Source organism: Archocentrus centrarchus, chromosome 7, assembly GCF_007364275.1.
Source record: "Archocentrus centrarchus isolate MPI-CPG fArcCen1 chromosome 7, fArcCen1, whole genome shotgun sequence".
NCBI classification, from domain to species: Eukaryota; Metazoa; Chordata; class Actinopteri; order Cichliformes; family Cichlidae; genus Archocentrus; species Archocentrus centrarchus.
The window spans coordinates 13,491,946-13,511,799 of record NC_044352.1 but is presented as its reverse complement, the minus strand read 5'-3'; the positions used below and the strand labels follow the sequence as shown (position 1 = coordinate 13,511,799).

The 19,854-nt window shown below is 39.6% G+C and overlaps 3 protein-coding genes across 6 annotated transcripts; all 3 read right to left on the bottom strand.

The window, feature by feature from the left end:
- Nucleotides 1-991: 991 nt before the first annotated feature.
- Nucleotides 992-4,991, bottom strand: mtg2 (mitochondrial ribosome-associated GTPase 2). Its single transcript, XM_030733973.1, has 6 exons — nt 4,486-4,991; nt 4,164-4,311; nt 2,159-2,274; nt 1,853-2,071; nt 1,621-1,759; nt 992-1,481 (listed from the first exon to the last, which is right to left on the bottom strand). The coding sequence occupies exons 1-6, from the start codon at nt 4,714-4,716 to the stop codon at nt 1,087-1,089; spliced, it is 1,248 nt and encodes a 415-aa protein (XP_030589833.1). The 5' UTR covers nt 4,717-4,991; the 3' UTR covers nt 992-1,086.
- A 1,101-nt stretch (nt 4,992-6,092) lies between these two features.
- Nucleotides 6,093-15,748, bottom strand: LOC115783819 (calcium-responsive transactivator). Of its 3 annotated transcripts, XM_030734826.1 has the most exons (11): nt 15,671-15,748; nt 14,922-14,998; nt 14,734-14,818; nt 14,424-14,556; nt 13,707-13,955; nt 12,813-12,977; nt 9,772-9,873; nt 9,195-9,287; nt 8,979-9,098; nt 8,758-8,885; nt 6,093-8,031 (listed from the first exon to the last, which is right to left on the bottom strand). In XM_030734826.1, the coding sequence occupies exons 1-11, from the start codon at nt 15,737-15,739 to the stop codon at nt 8,005-8,007; spliced, it is 1,248 nt and encodes a 415-aa protein (XP_030590686.1). In that variant the 5' UTR covers nt 15,740-15,748; the 3' UTR covers nt 6,093-8,004. The 3 variants fall into 3 exon arrangements, with proteins under 3 accessions (XP_030590686.1, XP_030590687.1, XP_030590688.1); XM_030734827.1 differs by lacking the exon at nt 9,772-9,873; XM_030734828.1 differs by lacking the exon at nt 13,707-13,955.
- Nucleotides 15,749-16,782: 1,034 nt separating this feature from the next.
- On the bottom strand, nt 16,783-19,768 carry lsm14b (LSM family member 14B). Of its 2 annotated transcripts, none has more exons than XM_030734830.1 (7): nt 18,977-19,768; nt 18,645-18,808; nt 18,406-18,535; nt 18,101-18,325; nt 17,853-18,014; nt 17,337-17,466; nt 16,783-17,259 (listed from the first exon to the last, which is right to left on the bottom strand). In XM_030734830.1, exons 1-7 carry the CDS (start codon nt 19,095-19,097, stop codon nt 17,115-17,117), a joined length of 1,077 nt encoding a protein of 358 aa, XP_030590690.1. In that variant the 5' UTR covers nt 19,098-19,768; the 3' UTR covers nt 16,783-17,114. The 2 variants fall into 2 exon arrangements, with proteins under 2 accessions (XP_030590690.1, XP_030590691.1); XM_030734831.1 differs by having other exon boundaries at nt 17,088-17,169; nt 17,393-17,466; nt 18,977-19,764.
- Between the last annotated feature and the right edge of the window lie 86 nt (nt 19,769-19,854).

Sequence of the window (19,854 nt, the reverse complement as noted above, 5' to 3'; positions counted from 1 at the left end):
ATATTCATTTGTTCTTTCAAAAATGCAAAAAAATCATGTCATTGTACTTGCACACAATGCCCATACATGACTTCAATTAGCCACTAAGAGAGGGAAGCAGTGTTCAAATAACATGTCTGATGACACAAGCAGAAGCGCAAATTTATGCTGGGGAGTGAGGTGAGTAGCTCGTGTAAGGATTCATACTGCACCTTTATACAAATTGCTGAGTATGCTTTTACTTGTTTTCCCAGTCTGACAGCTAATCCCTCCACAGAGGCAGATGATGACATGCAGGGCCAGTTAGCACATCACACTAAAAACAACATGAGACACGCTGCGTCCAGCAACCAATCTGCAATCAGCAACCATTTTATGTATTTTATCTTTCTGATTTTGACAAGAATGTTACACAACTAATATCTCTTTTGCCAGTTGATATCCTTTAATTCTTCTTTATTGCTCATTTATCAGTAGACAGAGCAACTGTTGAGCACAATATCAAAATCAAAAGTATTCTTTTACTTAACTATATCTTCCCTTTTTGAAACATCAACTGCAAAAATGCATTACTTTCATTATTTAATAAATAATCTGAGATCCTGGCAAATTAATCCATAAATACACAGCAGTGAGTGTGTATTTTACAACAGATGCAGTTAAAACCTAAAAACTTTTCTATACAATGACACTTGTTTTTTTCAGCCTCAGATAAAACATCACACACCTGTGGTGTGACAGTGTATTCCTTCTCTACCAGCTGGTAAAATCAGTTTAAGTATTCTGCTCGCCAGTTACTCAACTAAGCACTCTACAAGCCCTCAGGTCTCATTCCTTTGACTGTATGGAGCTTTACTTTACATAACTACCACTCAGGTTCAGAGGTGATAATCATGCCCTCTGCTGGCTCAGTAAGGAATTGCACACACCTTCAAATCCAGTAGCTTTACTAAAACTATCAATTCAAAATATATATGTATTTGTCATCCATCATTAATAAAACATCAAAATCTTGTGTTTAATTTGTTTATTGAGAAATTGAAATACATTCTACATTGTCCAGTATAAATATTTGTCACATTTTCTGTTAAGCAAGCATAGTTTTTCCTACCACCTAGTGGGTTTCCCTTCCCCACTATCTCCTTCTTGGAGGTAGCCATCGTACAACTCTCTCAGATAGAGTATGAGCTCCTCTGTGTTTTGTCCTGTGAGTGCTGACACAGGGATGACCCTCTGGGAAATGTGGCTCTTAAGTGTTTCTAGCTTTTCCTGGGCCTCAGGTAGGTCCATTTTGTTGGCTATGATAGCTTGAGGCCGCTGGGACAGACCAAGTTCATACTGGTCCAGTTCATAACGCAGATGTTGGAGCTGGGTCCAGGGCTCTGGAGCCGACAAGTCCAGAACAAAGAGAAGGAAACGACAGCGCTCTATGTGGCGCAAGAAGGAGATTCCCAATCCTCGATTTAGATGGGCTCCTCGAATGATGCCTGGGATGTCAGCAACTGCATAATGTAAAGGTAAAAGCACAACACAAGTAGTATAACGAATACCAAAAAATATTAAAGTTTTACAGAGTGAGAGCCTAGTAAAATGTATTATACTGTTAAAAAATAAACAGAATCCTTGCTTAAAATAAATTACCTGCAACTTGCTCATGATCCCTGTACTTGACAATGCCTACATGAGGATTGAGAGTTGTAAAAGGGTAGGCAGCCACAGCAGGTCTTGCATTGGTGATGGCTCTCAACAGTGATGATTTCCCAGCATTTGGAAAGCCAACCTGATGGGATAAAGGGAATACAAACACTTCAATATATCTGCACTGCTGAAAAGTCACATGCCAATTTTAACTTCAGAAATAGGGTCTTCTCACCAGTCCGGCATGGGCCATGGTGCGTAGCTCCAATTGAAGGACCCGCTCCTGGCCTGTCATTCCAGGGGTTGCTGTCATTGGGGATCGATTTTCATTTGACAGAAAGAATCGATTCCCCTTCCCTCCAGACCCTCCAAATGCAGCCAGATACTCCTGACCATGCTCAGTCATGTCCACTATGATTTTGCCCTGCTCCTTCACTACAGTTCCTAATGGTACCTTTATAGATGGGGGAAAAATATATTACAGGAAAGGTTAGGTCAGGCCAGACTCATGCCACAGATATGATCAAATGCTGGAACTCACACGAATGTAGGTTGGGCTGCCGTTCCGACCATAACAGTTCTTGCTGCCCCCTGATTCCCCATCCTCTCCCTTGTAAACTGGAACTAATTGTGCTAACGATTTGACAAACCGGTCAGCTGAAAGCAGACAAACATGGAATAATTATGAAAGCATGATGAAGAATGGACTGTATTGACATAACTAATTTTTAATGTCTATTTTCTTCAACAAAACATTAGATTCCTGACAAAATGGTCAACCTACATACATACACCAACCATTTCATTAGGTACACCGACTGCTCATCTAATCAGTCAATCACATGGAAATTACTCAATCCATTAAGGTACATAGATATAGTTAAGATGACCTATTCAAGTTTAAAACGAGCATCAGAATGGGGAAGAAAGGTGAATTAATTGGCTTTGAATGGTTGCTGGTGCTGGTGGATTGATCTGAGTATTTCAGAAATTCGGATCTACTGGAATTTTCGCACACAACCATCTCTCGGGTTTACAGAGAATGGTTTAAAAAAAAAAAAAGAGAGAGATCAAATCCAGTGAGCAGCAGTACTCTGGGTGAAGATGCCTTGTTGCTATCAGAAGTCAGGGGAGAATGGCTCAGCATGATAGGAAGACAACCTTACTATCACTATCTTCCACTCCTTAAGAGGAAACTGAGGCTACAATTCACATAGGCTCACAACAAGTGTTCTGAAAGCAAACCAACCTGGTACTGGCAAAATGTACCTAATAAATTGGCTGGTGAGGGTATGTTTCAAGAGGATACAAGAGGAGCGTTTCACCCACATTTGTGACTAAAAATAGACCTGCAACAGAAACGTATAAAAGCACGCATGTGAATAAAAGGTATTACAACATTAAGGCTGTGTAGGCCCCAGTGTTACAACAAAAGGACTGGTAACAACAGCAGCGGTGTCTGTCTACACACACACAGTGAAGAGGAAATTGACGGAGCCATTACCGAGACGCTGAGCTCACGTGGAGTGAAAGAAAATGTTTTTCTATCATCCAAAACAGCAGCGTCTGTTCCTGTAATCACCACTGAAACCTGTACTGGGAAACAAGCTCTAAGGTGAAGAAAAGCGAACACTGTAGCCGCTCTCATCCATCACCATTTATTTTACATAGCTAAAATCCCACAGTAAAGCTACAGAAGTTAAAATAAAATATGCAGATGAATTGTTAACTGAGTCTGACACGATGCTTAAATTAGGATGCTCACTCAAGGCTGTCTGTAGGGCTGAGTCTAAACGGGGGGTGTGAGGTGTACTAGACCATATTTATTTCAAGGCTTTAGGAACATTATTTTGCAGATTTAGATTAACAGATTATAGATTTAGAAAATTTAAATAAAATATTCATATTTAAATTTTTTTTTTTTTTTTTAAACCTTTCTCACCGTAGGTCAGTAAAAATGTACATGTGCCAGTAAAATTCTGAGCCACTGGCCTGGGGCTGCTGGGTTGGACACTGAATTATTATTAATATTAATTATTAATAAAATTTTGAGCACATACAGAACATCTGTTTTCTGCAGAAGGAAATGCAGTTCTGAGAATGCTGACATGCTCGCTTTCATGCTCCTTTAAAGGCTTACAGACACACATACTGACTTATTCACTAGCACACCTTCCAAGAAGACAGAGTGAAGGCAATTTTATTTTATGTTTTAGTTTAGGTTGTACTGTTTACCGTACTTGTGAATTTTTTTATTTAAGAAAATGTTTTCTTTAAAAAATATTTTAATATGGCACATAAATACATTGGATGGGTTTAGTTTGTTGAAAAAACGTATGCACTTAAAATTATTAAAAACACTGCAATTTCTAAAATGGAAACCAATGCGCAGTTCATTTTAAAAGTTTTTTTCTTAATGGACAAAAGACAAAAGTATTTCTTATCTGATTAGTCGATGGAATCGCTAGAATACTCGACTGCTAAAATAATCGATAGATGCAGCTCTAATGTACACATTCCTGTAACCAAACAGATACCAAACATACCCTTGATAATGATACTTCCTCCATCACCTCCATTTCCTCCATCCGGTCCACCCCACTCTTTCCTGGGCTCACTGAGAAAGCTGCACACCCCTTTACCACCCGAACCAGCCACCAGCTTCACACGGCGGTGGTCTACAAAGTGACGGGTCTGTGGGCCGCATTAAGAATTAATTTGACAGCAGACTTCAAGTAACTCTAACAGTCTGCACAACATGTGTGACATGAATATGCGGTGTGTTTTTGTTTTGTGAACCTGCAAATGTGTTGAGAAATATAAACCACGTAAAATGCGCTTTTACTTAACGCTAGCTCAAATACGTACCAGTTTTTTTTCAGACATCTCCTTCTTCTTTGCGTTTCCTCGGACTTTGGCGTAAAGTGTACTTGAGGTGCTGGCATCTCTGACACCACCGACTTTCCGTCTCCAGGTCGCAGAACTGAGTGCGAGTAACCGCAGCTGGCCCCTTTCGACCTCTTGTTCAAAAATATATCTTACAAATATTTCAGAGGAAGGCAAGCGAGAGATTTTAACTCTCGACAACGCTGCCAACATTATGCCGTTCAACAAAAATGCACTACAGTTTTAAGTAGCTAACGTCACCTTGAAAGTTTGCCTTAACACGCATCGCCGCCAGAGAGAAAAAGCAGGATGCTGTCGGGAAATGAGTAAGGGTTTCTATAAATGTAAATGTCCATTCAAAAAATAAATATAAACGTATTTCCCTTTTAAATAATTATTTGGCATTTTTGATAAGACCGCAACTATCCATCACACGTTTAGGAACCACTACCAATACAACTACGGAAGCCGTAAAGAGACAGCTAGAGCAACTGTCAAACTCAAAGCCGTTGCTTTGTGGTCCTCTACCGCCACCTGCTGTGCTGGAATGTATGTTTCAGAAAAAAAGAAAATAATTCATATATTTTCAACTCAAACCTCTGAAAAATTTATACCCTGTAAAACAAGATCTACAGTGCTTTTTAAATTCCAATTTGCTCAGTGACCTAACCATGTTAAAAGGTACACTCACTGGACACTTTATTAGGTACATGTTACCAGTATCAGGTTGAACCCCCTTTTGCCCTGAGAATTGCCTTCATTCTTCATGGAATAAATTTAACAAGATACTGGAAACACGCCGCAGATATTTTGGTCTATATTGACATCAAAGCATCACACAGTTGCTGCAGATTTGTCAGCTGCACAAATCTCTCATTCCACCACATCCCAAAGGTGCTCTGTTGGACTGAGATCTGATGACTGAGGGAGCCATTTGAGTACAGTGAACTCATTGTCATGTTCAAGAAACCAACCCTGTCTGCTTCAAGGTTTGATGCACTATCCATTCAGAGATGTTCTTCTGCCTACCTTGATTGTTACAAGTGGTTGAGTTATTGTTGCCTTCCTGTCAGCTTGAAGCAGTCTGCCCATTCTCCTCTAACATCAACAAGGCCACTGGATATTTTCTCCTTTTCAGAGCATTTTCTGCTAACCCTTGAGATGGTTATGTGGGAAAATCTTAGTAGGTCAGCAGTTTCTGAAATACACAGAACAGCCCATCTGGAACCAATATTCATTTCATGTTTAAAGTCACTTAAATCGCCTTTCTTCCCTATTCTGATCCTCAGTTTGATCTTGAGCAGGTTATCTTGAACATGTCTACATGCCTAAATGCATTGCATTATTGCCATGTGATTGGCTGATTAGACAGTTGCAGTTAATGAGCACCTGAACCGGTGTACCTAATGAAGTGGCCACTGAGTGTATATGAAATTTGGAAATATAAAAGGATCTCTGACCAGTGCACAGATGACAACTGACTTTATGACAAATACACAGAATCCAGACACACAAAAGGTGAATGTCCGTTTATTTTTGTTTTATAGCAAATAGTAACAAAAGACAGCAGAAAAGATCAGGCAATGCAATCTTACAATAGATAGTTAAAGTTGATAACATTCATATTTGGATTATGCACATCAAACTTGACTCTCTCCTTCTCTAACATATGCGCAAACACACACACACACTCACACGACACACACAAACAAGGCATACCACCCATGAGTGATGACACTACATAGAACTGGACAAAGACTTGCCACACATGTTTGGTTCACAGTAAAATGAGACACTGATACCAATTCATTACAGTTTAGAGAGGCCTGTGATTGTCAGTGTTGAGTGGTACATAGTTATTTAGCTGTTTGACAGCCAGGTATCTCCCATTCTTGATAACCCCTGCAGAATGACCACAATTCTTGTTTTATTCTTCCCCTCTGAGGTAAGTTGAGTTACAACAAGATGAGTTACAACAGGATACTGCAAAGTTGGACCCTCACAACCACAGAAATAAATTTTTTTTTTTTTTTATTTTCTTGTTTCTTTTAAATAGATAAATTAAGAAATAACATGCCGATAGGTAGATAGCTAGAAAATAAATATAAAAAAGGTAAATTCTTGTACAGCATGTACAAAAATTATACCACTGCAATACTTGTAATATTTTTTTAACATTAATTCTCTCGTCTAATACAATTAATGACTTAAAAATTTTTCAAAGAAAAAAATACTAAAGTAGTAAGCTTTATGTTTGTCATAAAAGCCTTCACATATCTGCCTCTAAGTCACATAAATAAAGTAATATTCTTAAATAGTCTATCACATTCTAGTTGATTCCTGCAACATAACATTTAATAACTTGAGACAAATGATCTCTGTCTTTACTACAGCTGTATGTCAAAAAAAAAAAAAAAAAACTACATATAATCACGTAAAGTTCACCGTAAGAGCCAACTTCCACATGACTGACAGAGTTGAGTGTATTGCACTTATTGAAGTAGATAAGAGGTGCAGGACATGTTACTGTTCCCGTGTTACTTTGGCTTTTTGAGTATCATTTCTTAACAACAGCCTGAATCGCACTACAATACAAAATATCAGACAATACACACACTGTCACTGCAAAATAAAGTGCAGACAAAGTGGCAATGCAATTTAATGTAAAAATCATTACTGAATGGCATTAGAGTGCAACACTCCTTACCTCTGCACAAAAACTATATGCCTGCGCAGAGCAATGCCACTCAAAATATAGTGTCAAAAATACTACCACGATGTAGGATTATCATGGAGAATGATACACGTTTTTAAGTTTTCACCTGTCAACTATCTGTCTGTCCATCACCTCAGCAAGACATATGAAGAGTGAAAACACATAATGTTATACCACACACCAACACATCACAGTTTGACTAACACAGACAAAGCCCATGATCAAGTCAGGTTTAAGGACCAACATTTTCACTTTCGCTTAATAAATGCACCTTATCATGAGCTATAACAGTGTCTCTACCAGGAATTGGAGCAAGCTTACAGTGTTTTAATCAAATATCATGAAATATTCTCTTCATGGCTAATTTGCTTTTTATAGCCCCACAGTTTCACAAACCAAAGTCCTGCTCTGTGCACCAAAAATAAAATAACATCAAAGACTCTTAGAACAATAAAGGTAGGGGATAGAGGACAAGTTAATTTGTGCAGGTTGCTGAGGTGCATCTGACAACGCTACTGCCACTTTCTTAGTAGCTTGTTAAAATACGGTTGCATTAACTGCCTTGATTCTGCAAGCACCAAAACCAGCTGCAACCCTGTGGAAATTAAGACAGAGGAGGGAAGCATCACATTTGACTGGATTAATTATTTTAGCTAGACTGATGATTAATGAGAGGATAATAAATCTGCTGCAGCCAGATCTTCTAATCCATAGCTGAGCCCAGTACATCACCGCTGAATGTTTCATCGCACATTTTTCTTCCAGCAGTAAAACATTGTGGTGCCTCATTGCTGATAATTTCCATACTGACCCTGAAATATTAAAAAAAATATATATTAATTGGATTTTTTTTTTTTTTAAATTGTTGTGACAGTTGTGCTCAGAAGTTTAAATACTCTCATCATGGACACGAATGTCATGGCTTTTTCTGCCAAGAAGAGTGGTCAAATATCAAGCTAGAATTATGCCAGAAACTTGTTGATGACTACCAAAAGCATCTGGCTGAGGAGCAAATCACTCAGGGACATTTAACCAAATATTAGTGGGGGGTGTATGCATACGTTTGACCCTGTGTGGATTAGAGAAAATCTAAAATAAATCCAAACCCAATGTGATGCTTTTATGTGTTTCTCTTAGCACTAAAATGGACGCACACTACAACATCTTTGTTTCCTTCACTGCTCCTACGTGAATCAGATTTCCTGTTGCTTTGTGCAGTTATACAAGGAAACAGGAAACAGTGTTTTAGATCACGGTCAAATTCAATTACACTTCTTTGAGGCAAAGGGAGTCGAGCTAGGCTCCTGTTTTTTTTTTAATTACCCTTCTTTTGTGCCCAAATAGATGCGAGCATGATAAATGCCTACATGAAACAGACACTTGACCTTTAAGTAAAATAAATAAATAATAACCAACATATGTATTGTCTCCTAAATTAAATTAAATTAAATAATAAAAATGTCTAAAATTAGCATTAATTAGATAATATATTCACACATTTCATTTATAGAAATATTTAATGACCATTTCTCATGTACCTGTTCATAGGAGAACGGCCTCTGTGTCTGCGCTCCAGGGCCTCCCTGTGAAGCACGGTATGATCCGTACTGTTGGCTTTGACTCTGCTGATACTGGGAATACTGGGACGATCCTCCCTGGACAGGACCTGTAGCGCAATTTAGCGTACGTGTTCAGGTGTTTAATGTGCACATTTAAGTTTGCCTGGATGCACAGAAATGACTGTATGAGTTACTCTCACCATATCCTTGGGGCTGTCCACTGTAGCCTTGTTGAGAGGAGTACTGCTGCTGACTGAAGGCTTGCTGCTGGCCAGAGCTCTGCTGATACTGCGCCTGCTGTTGACTGTACTGAGAGTTACCTGGAGGCAGACACATCAGGCACACCTTACTATAGTTATTTATTTCACTGGACAATAAAATATAGAAACAAGTTTCAATTAAGGAATTATTATTACCTCCTTCATAGTAATGTTGTGAGGACTCATCAAATGATCTGTCATACCCTTGTTCACCATATGAAGACTGTTGATATGAATACTCCCCATGACCTGTAGAGAACATGATTCAACACATGCAAAAACTCTTCTGCTAAGGCAAAATCCACTGACAAACAGAAGAGAAGTTATTATTTGCAAATTGCAGCTGAAACATTCATAATACACGTGCATCGACAAAATTACACACAAACAGCATTTTGCAAGCCTTTTCGCTTCAAGGTATTGCACAAAGTATTAAAAAAAATAAAAAAACACCCTACACGCTGCTATATCACTCTCTGAAATCTGAAATTTCGGCACACCAAAGGGGACAGTATGGACACAGACACAGTGGCAGAAAATAGACCAATGTCAGGAGTTTTCAATTTTTTTTTCATTACTTTTGTGTCCCACAGTGAAAAGCTGTGAGGAAGAGCTTCAGCAATAAATCTGGCTCAGGCCTGTGGGACAGTGCTAAAAGGAAATGGAATGACCTACAGTGGGGATTGTGTGTTTGAAAGCTGTGTGTATGAAGTTTATGGATGTGCATGATTACCATCAGGGTAATACTGCTGGTTTATGGGCTCGCTGGAGCTCTGAGTGTGTCCATACTGCTCTCCGTAGAACTCGTCTTGTCCCATGTACTGCTGTGCAGATCCTGCAAGACAGGTGACACCACGATTGGTTAAAGAGCTGGTCAAACCAACTGGCCCCTGAGTTGGACACTAAGTGGCTGTAGCCAGGAAAACTACAAATAGCTTTAAATAAAATTCATTAATATGAAAATTATAATATTTGTATCTTATGTTTAAATAAAGTACTGTACACATCATTCTACAGTACTTTATTTAAACATGGGTTGGAATTATAATGTTAAATAAAAATAATATGAAAAAATATTTTGTGAGCCAACTCGGATTTTAGAAATGCTAATTAAAGTGAAACAATTACGTTCCATTAAAATTACATCATGTGTGATTTTTGAAGATAAAATGTAGAGTACAGAAGTCCAGTTATTAGGGAAGATATGATGTGCTTGGTGGTGGTGTGCAGAAACTCCAGATTCCACTCCCTCCATTTTTTTTCTCTGAACTGTATCTAACAAACCTAAAACAAGCCAAAAGAACAAAAACTGTCTGAAAACTGGAACAAGGAGTCAACATAGACTAATCTCCTTTTCAAACTACATCAAACCCAGAGATTCCATCCAAATAAGAACAGAATCACAGAAAGCACTTTCATATTATTTTCTGCAAACACTGCAAATCAATGAAAAGGATACAGTTTTGGTCAGAAGTTTACACCCACTCATGGGAATCATAGTCATGGTAATTTTGGACTTTTAATGATTTCTTTGAGTCCAAGTTGCAACTTTCTAGCTGTTGTGATGTGAGGTGAAGTTGAAGAATTTGAAGGCAGCCCTTCGTACGCTTTGACATCGCTCAGACCTCACTTTGTCTCCACCCTCCAACCTCTGAACCTCACTTAAACACCGAGCCTGCCCACCCGCTCCCTCCGCTCTCATCCTCGGTCCTCGCTTCGGCCTTTATCAAACTTTGAGACAGGCGACGGCGAGTTTTCTTACACAAGTTGGCAACAGTGGTCCAGATAAAGGAGGAGGGTTGAATGTAGCTAGCAGTCTCACCCCACAGTGTTTTCACTAAATTTGATATTCTAACATTAAACAATATGGGACAAAATTGATCTATGTAATGTGGGTCTAGGCAAAGCATTAAAGTTATTAAGTTATTTCATAAAGTTTATCTGTAGTTCTAAACATAGTTATGGTGTTTTTTTTTTCTTCACTTTTTTGTCTCTCCAAAGATGTTTTTCTGCTCCTGTAGCCTCGATTGCAACTACAGTACATCCAAATTAACAATTATGCAAATTAGGTGATGACGTCATATAGTGACCTCTATTTTCAGCAGCGGAAAATTTCCCGTATTTTTAAATACAAAACTTGACAGGTATGGTACCAGTACTGCTGGCAGCAGAACAGCCCCAGAGGATGAAAGCCTCATCCTCCAAACATACCGCTTGTCATTGTGGCCAAATAGCTCATAGCCGGAGGTTTCTTCCTGTTAAAATGTTGTTTTTCCTTACCACTTTTGCAAAATGCTTGCTCATAGGGGGTCGGATTGACTGGTGGGTTTTCTCTTAATTATTGTAGGGTCTACAATATAAAGCGCCTTGAGGTGACTGTTTGTTGTGATTTAGCGCTATATAAATAAAATCGAATTGAATTGAATTGACACTGTTCTTCCAGCAGTTTCCAGTTTAGGCTTGAGGTTTGACCCTTGGTGGTTCCTTGCTTGTTCCTGAACATCCTAACCAATTTCCTCTTATCTGAGGGTGACAGTTTGGGTCTTCTTACAGTTAAAGTAGTTCTTAAAGTAGTGACATATCTGAAAAACTTGTACTTGCATACAGTTGTTTGATGAGCTTGGAATCTGCACATTTTTGGAAATGTCCCTAAGAGATTCTTAGTTCTTCACTGAGTTCCTTGGACTTTTCAATTGTTCCAAGCACTGGTCAATCTAATGAGTGCTTTGTCAGCATAAAAATCCTTTTTATGCTGACAAAGAGAAGCTACCAGTTGTAGTTGATCATGATCACGAATGAGAATAGTCCCAAGCACCACTTACTGAAAAGCTTTAAGCTCACATATGTTTATATTTAAGCCTGTATATATAATTTTGACCCTGTGTGGATTACAATAAAAATCTAAAATAAATTCAAACTTGTGCACCCAATGCTTGTTTTTTAAAGTCATTAAAGATCTATGCTGTGCAATCATTCCACCCTGAATAAAGACCAGTTCAAAGAAATCACCAAAATTACCATGACAATCATGTCCATGATGAGTGTATGCAAACTTCTGACCACAACTGTACATGTATATTATATTTTCAGATATGACCAAATTACCCTTAGATCATTAAAATATCCTTTGCAACAGATACACAACCAAAGTCTGATGGGTGATTCATCCTGCTCAACCATGGATATAATATTCCCATAACATAAATCGATCTGGAAGTACTTCACACAGTAGTGCAAGGATAATAGTGTACTGCTGCAGATGGCCTGTTCCCCTGGAATTAGTATCCCATCCTTTTTCTAAATCTAAGTTACTACATGCCTTCAAAGCCTGCAACCTTTGAAAGAAATAAAGAGACAGACAGGAGCTATTATTAGGCACCCACTGACATCACAAGTTAGGTGATTTACAGAGACAGGAACCTAATGTGACACAAGTAATACATCTCCAGTCTACTTCTTAAAGTTACAGGAAGGCAACTACAGCATGCACAATTGCAGATGTCTAATATCGCTTTCGTTTTATAATCTTTGAACATCATAATGTCAATACGTATCAGGAGCTTTTGCAGCAAATACATACCTTCATAACAGTCTCAAAACTTAGATACTCATAACCAAAGCCACACTTGGAAAACCTGAAGACCTACTGGCCAGTCAGGTGTACACACACCCCCACACCCACACACACACCACTGTAAGCACTCAAATCAGCTCAAATAAACTCACTGAAACAACAGCCAAGCCAAAGCAGCGTGAAGACGTCTCACCACTTACCTTGCTGGGAAGAGCGGTAGGATCCCATAGGCCTCTGAGACATCATGCTGTTTCCTTGACTGCCCTGACCCACCATGCCCATGGCCTGTTGTCCCTGATAGTGCTGGCCCCCAGCCTGGGCTGAGGAGTAGTGTGGTGTAGCAGATTGTTGGTGCATCATGGAGACTGAGGAGGAGGTGGGATTATTGGGGGAGGAGATCTTGTACATTATTATATAGAGATAAATTTTATCTATATATGAGTATTATAGAGCATAAACAGAATTCCCAGATCTGAGCCTGGCAGAAATGTGTATAGTTACACAAACAAACAAATGTAGAAGGAGGTCCAAGGCAATCAGAACACAGGGGAAAAGCCAAAAGGGATCCATAGCACACAGCAGTCAGGGGTCTCTTAAAAAAATATCTTTAAAGAAATGCTTTCAAGATGCTGCTTTAAATGTAAAAACAAAGCCAGTGAAGTCAGTGCATAGACAGAGGTACGATAAATACACATGGACATCCAGGGAAAGAAGGGTTGCATCTCACAAATTAGGAGAAGGTAAAGCTGAAGCGAACGGAAGAAGGGAGGAGGCAGGACATCTCTCTGATGAACTGAATGTGTTTCATTATTTTGATTGTTACACAGGAATCTGAAGATATGCACGCAAGCAAGATTGAAGGTGCAGTGCTTCGTAGGTCATTGTCCAACTGTTTTACCGTGTACAGTATTTCACCCTGAAAACTTGAAAAAATTATTGTCATCATTCCCATCCTCTAAATGCTAAATCTTGCATCATCGCATAAACAAACAAGAAAAAAAATAAAGCATCTTGAGAGATTAATTCCTAATTAGCAAATCATGATAGTTTAGAGACCAATTCCTGATGATTGGCCGTTACGATACCTGGCTCACCTTGGTTGGAATGCATGTTGAGGTTGCTGCGGGAGGAGGAAGAAGAGGATGAGGACGTGGAGGAAGAAGAGGAAGAAGACGCATAACCAGGCCCAGGGCCCTGGATCATGCTACCCTGGGAGGAGGGCGCAGCGTGGCTGTACCCAGGGACCGAGCTGCCATAGCTGCTGGCTGGCAGGCTGAGGGATGTGGAGGGAATAGCCGACTGCACCTGACCAGACTGCTGCTGTATGGGGGCATGGTTGGGGCCTGACAACACACACGCACAGTCAGAGCAGCCAGCACACATTCCCATGTGGTGCCATATCATGTTAGCCATGGCCCCACATTCAGTTCATCTTTACAGGAAACATGCATGGTTGAACAAGCATAGAGTGATGAATGTTAAGGATGTGTATAAATTTTTTTTTTTTTTTTAACAGAAGAAGGAAAATATTGCTATAACTGCAAAACAATCTGACTCATTGGCTGAACTTAAAAGCACAAATATTTGAAGGCAATGAAGCTGTAAAGGGGGGGGGGGGGGGGGCGCACTGTGGCAGACAAGACATGTTATTGTGCCTGCAGACAAACATGCAACTAAGTCAGAATCAGACGAGCAAGCAAGACACTGTACAGACAACATAATGGGGCGGGATCTTTGCACACCAGATCTTTGGGCTGAAATAAATGAATCGGTGCTTATCTGTTAAATGCACATTTGCAATTAACTCTCACCATTGCTCATTTGGCTCTGCATCATTGATGTTGGTGGCAGTGCTGGTCCCATATTGTCATTGAGGTTGCTTTGAGCATGCCCCCCACTCTGGCCCATCCCTCCAGGAACCAGAGACATATTGGAAGTGGGAGGCTAAAAAATGTAAAGATGCAATATTTAATTTTAGTGACAGTCATAAATGAATAATCCTGTGCACTTCATTTTCATACTACAATTATATGCATCTATTTTCTATCTTTCCTGTGGGTGCAGTGTAGACTTATACAATATTTGATAGTTGATGTTCCTTAAATCACGCACCAGACTTACCGCAGGTAGTAATGACTGCATGTTCTGATTTGAATCAGCTATTGTGGCCAAGTAAACAAGATTTCTGTGCAGGATCTGCTGATACCTGGCAAAAAAAAAAATGAATAAATATAGCACAGTCTTAATTGCTCCGTACTTTAAGATTTAGCGGATAAAGGTCAAGGAGGGGAAAAAAAGAAGACACTTACTGTGTGCATTCAGCTGTCTTTCCCTTGCTTTGGTAATCCATTATACACTGTATTAAATGATGATTTTCATCCAGCATCTTTAGGAGATAAAACAACTTCAGTCCAATGTATCTGAAGTCGCAAAACTGTAAACGGTAAATTATTAACTATACTCCATTAAGACGCTGCTGTCCTGGATTCTCAGAACTTTATCCAGCCCTTGAAGATCTTTTTCTGGGTCACTTTTTTTTTCCCTTCTTTTTATAATTGAGCCAAAAAAAGAAACCGCTTTTCACTATCTGTGTTTCAAGAATGGGCTTTACGTTTTTACTTTTGCGCTAAGCGGTTCAATCAAGGATAAAAGCGGTGCCACGGGACACATATAGCACCTGTCTTCAAACCTATAGCCTAATTAATAACAGCAGGCAGAGCTGTTGCTTTAAAATTATTGGAAATAATCTTGCGACAAAATCTAAAGCTTATTTCCATTTCGCACATTAAAATATTCCCATTCGCCAGGAAATATCTGCGAGAATGATGAGCAGCATCACGAGAAAGCAGAGATCCAGCTACGATCAAGCCAATCGCTCGTCTGGCTCTCCGCGATGGCTTTGTTCGGTTCGCACCTTCAATTGACTGTAACGTTACAATACCAGTTGCCATTTCTTTGATATTCACCACAGGCTACTTTCTCTGCACTGGAGGGGGATCACATACTCCCATGCTAGAATCTCTCAATACAAACGTCGCGACGCTTTAAGATTTTTTACCTTTTGAATGGTTTGCTGTGTCACCTCCCCTTTACTTCTGGGGCGCGCAGATGAAAACGCCACCGACATTTTGTCATATGGGAAATAAAAGAGCCTCTTTTATTCTAATATTTATTATCTTGAGCGCAGCCTTCTATTTGGTTACATAGTTTCTCCATTACTAGGAATAGGGGTAATGACCTAACCAGCCCTGTGTCGCGAAAAGAGAGAAATTGGAAAACATTTGATTTATCTGAATGATATTAAAGAGAGTGTTTTGCTTTAACTATTACTTATGACCTGCGTGCAAATAATTACACGCATATAAACAGATTGGTGTTAAGGGAAAATCCCTCTCCCTTAGATTTTGGTATAGTCCAGGCAGTGAGTAGCCTACCACTTTCTCTCACTGTAGACGGGGTATCCTTTGATTCAAGAAAGCAGTCTGCGCGGAGCACGCTGCTCAGTGCGCAAACGCTTTAAGTCTCAGCTGTCGCCAAAGTTGCTTTAAGAGCTTCGGGAAATTTGTGAATGCCACAATCCACTGTGTAGTGTTTATACCCGTCATCTGCTGAGTACTTGCCTCTCAAGTACTGAAGCAGGGAATTTCTGCAATTCTTACAATGCTGTGACATTTACTTTTTTGTTGTCAGTTTATGATTGAATAAAATTATATTCAATATGCAAAGGTGCTTTCATGAAGGACAAAGGAACAGCCATAGAATACTGATACTATCCCAGATGGATTATAATTAGGATGGTACAACCAAGATTTTTAAACACTTATGCTGAATATCATCATAACAGGTGTATCAACAATATCCAGTTTATTTACATTAAACTCATCCCTTGGCAATCCTCATGAGGCCTAGCATTAATATATTGAATTAAATTATGTGACAATTAAATGTACAAATGGGATTAATACTCCCAAGAGGCAAATACCGTTTTTTTTTTTTTTTTTTTTTTTTAAACAAATCCACAAGCACAGAGAAAAATATATAAACTGAAGCATTCATTTCATTTTTTTTTTTTTTTAAACAAAACAAAAGCCTCTTGGAGGAACTATCCACTATTAAAACAAGTTCAAGTGTCAAAAAAAAAAAAAAAAAAAAAAAATTATAGCTTGGCAATAGACTTGAATCAACATTCTGGTGGTCACAGCACAGCTGTAATAATGATGGCTTAGTTCATGTATCCTAGTAAATCAAGAGTGAACCAACATGAGCACATGACTCCTCCCAAATGCAATGCAGCCTTTGTCAAGGCACTCATAATTTCCTTACTGTGCTAAAAATCAAAAGGGTCTGTCAAAAAAAAAAAACAAAAAAAAAAAGGGGGGGGGGGTTCACTGGGAGAAACAAGATGCTTACAGAGGAAACAGTCCCTTCCACTCAGTGTAACAAACAGATAAGATAAGAAATGTGGGTGGCTTTACTTTAGTGCCTTGGTTTCAAATTGATCTTTACAGCTGTCCACTTGTGTTTCCTTGAGCAGCTCCCCGTCCTCTTTGTCTAGTATAACCACCTCTGAATCCTTGGCCCCTCAGGAAACGTCCAGGGACTCCAAAAGTCTCCAGATTGCGCTTTCGCTCTTCGGCCCATGTTAGCCTGAAACATCGATGTACACAAATGGTCATAAGCAAGTGGCAAAGACTAGCGTTTGAATAATTAAAACCCCTGATTACCTGAGTCCATTATCAGACGGGATGTTGTCAAAGAAAGACTTTGATTTGTCATAGTAGCATTTTGGTCCAAACTGATCATCCTCTGAAGTCAGGTGGAACCCTTCAGCTTCCTTTACCTCATAATCTCTATCTGAAAACAAGGGACATACAGGGCAGAAAGACAAGGGATTAGAAGCCTCATTTGACCTGCATTTCAAATTGAAAGTACTTCTGACAAAACCTGAAGACAACCCCCCCCCCCCCCCCCCCCCCCACACACACACACACACACTTCAAGAGTGGCATCCTAACTGCTCTGTTGACCAACTCAACTCCAGAAGCATGTGCTGTCTCACCTAAGCCACTACAGGAAACCCACTGGAACTTAAGTTTATACCTTAATGTTGTGGTAAATTTAAAATTGATAAAGTGGTCCTCCAAAGAGAAGAAATCAATAACGCAGGTGATTTAAAAAAAATAAATAAATAAATAAATAATAGAGTGGTGCATTGGTGGCAACTTTAGTTGATAACCAACCTTTTACAACCCGCCTGTCCTGGACCCTCTCTTCAAGCTCCTCCTTAATGAATTGTGCATTTGAGGAATCAAAATCAAAGTCAGTGTCAAATTTAAGTGTGGGCGATGGAGCATTAGCCACCATCAGCTGGCCTCTCCTGCGGTTCCTGCGCCGTCGAGGTCCTACGGTTAATTTTAAAAAGTGCACCTTAAGTTAGAACTCTTATTTATAGGCAGAAAATTCTGAAGTCTACTAGAAACCCGCTTACCTTTCCTTTTTCTAGCAGGTGGCCTGGTTTCAGTATTTTGCTGCTGAGTGTCTTGTTGAGAAGTGGACACACTGGGGCCTGGTTGTTCCTGATTCTGTTGCTGCTGCTCCTGCTGCTGGGATGCACTCACACCTCTCCTCTGCCTAAATGTTTTTACTCTGACTGTTTGAACAGCCTTTTCTACCATGGGGCCCCTTTGAACATGCAAGCCTTGAAGTAAAGGTCCTGCATGAAGAACACAATCAAACAACCCATTTAAAAATAGTGGGGGGTTTTGTTATACAAATTTGTTCTCACTGATTTACCAAGGCCGAGAGCTGCAGCATACTGCTGATTAAGCAGAGAGCCAGCAGCAAGCTGGTTGTAGGTAGGCATCCTTAAGGGGCTGACTGATCCAAGAGCAGAGTAGACGCCTGAAGAGCCTGAACCGGATGTCTGGATGAGCCAAAGTTGTTAATTTTTAACACATTAGTTGGGTATACATATATTTAGTCTTTTTTTGGTTCTCTACTATGGGGATTTGAGCCATGCCGTTTTTGTATACCTGTATTATTGCAGGATCTGGTGGCAGGCCATGGTGAGATCTTGGAGGTTCACATAATGTAATATCCTTAATATCACTTGCCCTAAAGGTAATGTACTCATAGACATCATCTTTGGGTGGCGTTGGCCTGTCTGTTGGTCGACCCTCAGTTCCAAAACACCTGACTAGTGAAAAGAAAAAGTTGGATAAAGTTAGGAATGTTCCACCCATATTTCACTTGTTCTGTTATCTTTCTAACAAAATAAATACATTAAATAACCAAAAGGAAAAAACAAAAAGCAGCAAAAATGCCTTGAAATGCCTTTTAAGAACACTACAGCCAAATAACTCACCTCCTGCCATAACTACTGTGCAGTTCGCTGCATCAATGGTATACAAAATCCCTTCATAGCGATTTTGGGCTTTTGAAATGAGTGATATTTTACAGCCAATGTATGGCTTTGATGACGCCATGGCTGAAGACTATTCGGGACAGTTGCTACAAACTTCTATAAAGGCTCGTCACACGGCACATTTCAAAGTCATGGAGGAACCGGAAACAATTTATAGGCGTCCACAGCTGACCTGATTGAGGCACCTGGCAATTAGAGCCGTTGTTGACAATAATTTAAATGTCAATCACCACTGGTCCCTTTTAACAAATTTGTGACCCATGCGATTGATATTTTGTGTAAATTATGATTTAGATCATTAATGTTGATAGTGTTTGTGGTGCATATTGTATTCATATAAACATTTTTTTGATAAATTTTATAAGTTGCAATAAAAGTCACATTCATGGCGTTAAAAGCTTATGATGCAAAAACAGTCGTGTAAACTGACTGCCTAAGTGCTGATCTGCACTCTCAAAAGTTTGCTACCCTGGTAGTTTCACATCACTACTGTCTCCGAGCACCAGGCGGTTACTGCGGGTGTCCTGGAAAAATAACATCAACGCAGCCATTTTGGATCGCTCAAAGTCTGAAAACCTCCAATTCAAAAATCTGCAAAGACCTGTGATAGTGCACAGGAACTCTCAAACAGTTTTCCTGGAGTGCTAACGCTCCACAAGGTACAACTCTCTAAGCGCTGTCGTTCATTTCCAGTGAAATGGTCCGACTGCGGTGGCACTGTAGACTGCAGCTCGCAACCATTTGTTCCACGCTTTATTTTATTTTTATTTTTTTGAGGAACCAATCACGGGGCCCGGTAAGGCCGCGTCACGGAGGAT